General features: G+C 39.4%; 1 protein-coding gene across 1 annotated transcript; it reads left to right on the forward strand.

The window, feature by feature from the left end:
• Positions 1-218: 218 nt before the first annotated feature.
• On the forward strand, positions 219-2,347 carry LOC107124952 (transmembrane 9 superfamily member 2-like; the record flags this gene model as incomplete). Its single annotated transcript, XM_015428436.1, has 4 exons — positions 219-286; positions 578-671; positions 1,868-1,995; positions 2,218-2,347. Coding segments are annotated over 4 exons (420 nt in total), but the record flags the coding sequence as incomplete, so codon positions are not given.
• Between the last annotated feature and the right edge of the window lie 930 nt (positions 2,348-3,277).

Raw genomic sequence — 3,277 nt, forward strand, 5'->3', positions numbered from 1 at the left:
GCCCAAGGATACCCAGTGAGTTTCACAGCAGAGTGAACCTGAGTCCAGCTCCCTAGTGATTTGCCGTACTGGCTCTTAAGTAAGCTTGTTTAGGATAATAGCATAAGAATAACTTGTATAGCATTTTTCACTGTGCATAATGGTTCAAATTTCATTGCTTTTTTTAAAAAAACAGTCTCATTAAATGCAAGGTGTAACAGATTTTTCTACTCTTCTAGTCACAAATTGAGTTGTTTGTGAACCGACTGGACTCTGTAGAATCAGTCCTACCATATGAATATGACGCGTGAGTACACATATCCCAGTATTTTTAAATAAGTGCTTAGATTTTGGAGGGGTAAAAGCTATCCAAGAAGCTTCCAGATTGCACAGCCTGAAAGCGTTTGAAGGGCTGCTAGTGTAACATATCTGTGGCATGGTATACATTGTTACAGCATGTGAAGAAGAATTAGTAGTTTCAACCATACATGGCTACCCACCTGAATCTAATTTCAGCCATATAATTCAGTAGCAATAATATTTTAAAATGGATAAAAGCATAACTCAGAGTTTAAAACAGTTCTTTTTTCCCTCTTAGTTTTGACTTTTGTCAAGATGCAACTGAGAAAAGGCCGTCAGAAAACCTGGGACAAGTATTGTTTGGAGAGAGAATAGCTTCATCCCCCTACAAGGTTATTGCAGCCTTTAGACACTATTTGGATGACCTGTTGTGGTGTTCATTCTTGCTGTATATTGTTAAATGCCTTTTGTGTCAGTCAGTTGCATTGTTGCTGCTCTGCAAAGCCTTCTTCCAAATACTGAAGTGTATTGGGTTCGTTCAGGTTCAAGCGTTTCAGCGAAACATTGCATTCTGTAAATAGATTTTAAGTATTGTCCCATCTGCAAGCATGCAGGGCTGGGGGTGCTGTGTTGCTGGGATGGCAGTGTGTTCTTGCCCTTGGGTAGGAAACTGCATAAAATGAGAAATTATTAGCAGAAACTTCCTCTGGTCTTCTAGCATGGTGTAAAGTATTATTGTTTGTTTATGGGTGAGAAGTTCAAGAGATGGCTCAGAATCAAGTATACTTATTTATGACATTTGCAAAGCAGCTGCTCCAGCTCCTTCCATGAGCTTCTCAAAGCATCTGCTGGCCACTGTTGGAACAAAGGGGCTGAACTAGATCTGGGGTAGGCATCCTTTTTGATCTGCGTGCCAAAAACCTGTTCCATGTACCTGTGAAGATATTGGTGTGCTGGTAGATAAAGTGGGATGGGGAAGGATGAGGGTTGGGCTCAGCCAGACACAACAGAATTTCCAGTGGATGGCAAACTGGTCCAGCATGATGAACAAAATAGTGTTGTCATGCTGCTTTTTGGTAGACATGCTGGGTACTCCTGGACTAGATCAACAAGCAGTGTGGTTGTTAAATGGACTTAGAACAACAAAAAGGACTTTCTGATGACTTTTTGTTTGTTTTCTGATTCTTCAGTATGTTTGCCATTGTATAACTTACCTGTGAATGAGAGGCAGAAACCCTTTTTTGAAAATATAAATTCCCCTATATCCCAGCAGAAGCCTGTGCATGCTAGATTAACACCACACACATTAACACTCTCTTTTGGCTGCATGTTGTTCAACTGTAATCTAGTAGCCTCTGTACACGGGGTGTATGTATGCGTGAGTCACCAATTTCTTATAAAGAGCACTGGACAGAAAATAAAACTGCACATAATTTACAGGCTATTAGATGCAGGTTGCTAAATGTAATGTTTTATTCTGATAGATTCCTTGTTGATGACAGGGGCAATTACAAAAGTACAGTTTTGAATGAAAGTGCTTTCAACAGCATGGAGCAAACAATTTGAAACATGCCTGTTTTTATTACAGTTTACCTTTAACAAACCAGAAACGTGCAAGAAGGTCTGTATGAAATCTTACAATCCAGAGAATGCCAAAGACGTAAGTAAACTGGCATTTTTGAAGAAAGGAATGCAGTTGAATTACCAGCACCACTGGTGAGTTAATACTTTCTCTAAAATGTCTGATCTCTGGAAACAAGAATAATGATTAAAAAATCTAACCATATTTTTATGACAGTTCCCCTGCTAATTTCTTCTGTATAATTATAGATGAGTGTTCTGTTCCTGAATGTGCCAAATAGCACTACTTTATGCATTACTTTATAGCATTTTGTAGCAATTCTAACTATAGAATGATTTCCTTAATTTTTTGCTCAGGATTATTGATAATATGCCAGTGACTTGGTGTTATGATGTAGAAGATGGACAGAAATATTGTAATCCAGGATTTCCAATTGGATGTTTTGTTACTGCAGCTGGCCGGGTTAAAGATGCCTGTGTTATGAGTGTAAGTGTTCATTGTATCTCTGTTGTTGGATGAGTCTTCACATGCAAACTTCTAGTTTTCTTCAGAATCTTGTCTTATTGGTAAATCTTGAAGTCCCAGCAGAACAATTTACAAAAGATTTTTCTGGGGGGAGGTAAAATACAGAACATTTATCATGCAAGTTGATACTAAACATGTTTATGCAGTAGTAAATCCCACTGAGTTCAATGAGATTTGGTCCTTAGTAAGCATGCGTAGTATTAACTACAAGGACCATATGTACCTGTCTGCAAACTTCAGTAATCTAAAGAATTTGTGCTTTGTGTGCCCCCCACTATCTAGGCTTCATGGGTGGGTATGCAGGAGAGGCACTCCCAGCTTTGATAGGGAGGCACTTTTGTCTCTTTCCGTGCTTGTTCCCAGATGTATGGTTAGAAGAGCATTATTTCAGAAGGCATTTGGAATCAACTGATTGCTATGGGTGCTCATATTAGAATTCCAGGTAGTCCTGTTTTGAGCTGCTTTGTGGAGCCTTTGGGTCCTAGAGTGGGGTAACAAGAAAATCAAAACACAGTGAAAACAGTCTGCTATTATCATACTGCTAGCAATTGGTAACAAACAGTTCTGAACTCCTTAAGAAGCTTGGTAGAGAATCCTTTATTATCACATCTGCTTTACATAAATGAAAACCAGCAGTTGCTATACTGAATACTATATTGGCTGTGTCCCCTGTAAGGATGATGAAAGCAGCACAACTGGAGATAGGTAGGTGTCTCAGGGGACTCCATGAGTACGCAGAAAAATATAACTTTTATAAACTAACCAAAAGGGGGCAAAGCCCTCCAACAATGGCCTGATGAAGGCTGAAAAATTTTCAGATGGAGCACAATACTGAGATCAGCTGAGAATCAGTCAGAGGGTGAAGAGGGAGGCCAAATCTGCCTGCTTAAG

This window comes from Gekko japonicus, unplaced genomic scaffold (genome assembly GCF_001447785.1).
Source record: "Gekko japonicus isolate JY-2015 unplaced genomic scaffold, Gekko_japonicus_V1.1 scaffold11402, whole genome shotgun sequence".
NCBI lineage: Eukaryota > Metazoa > Chordata > Lepidosauria > Squamata > Gekkonidae > Gekko > Gekko japonicus.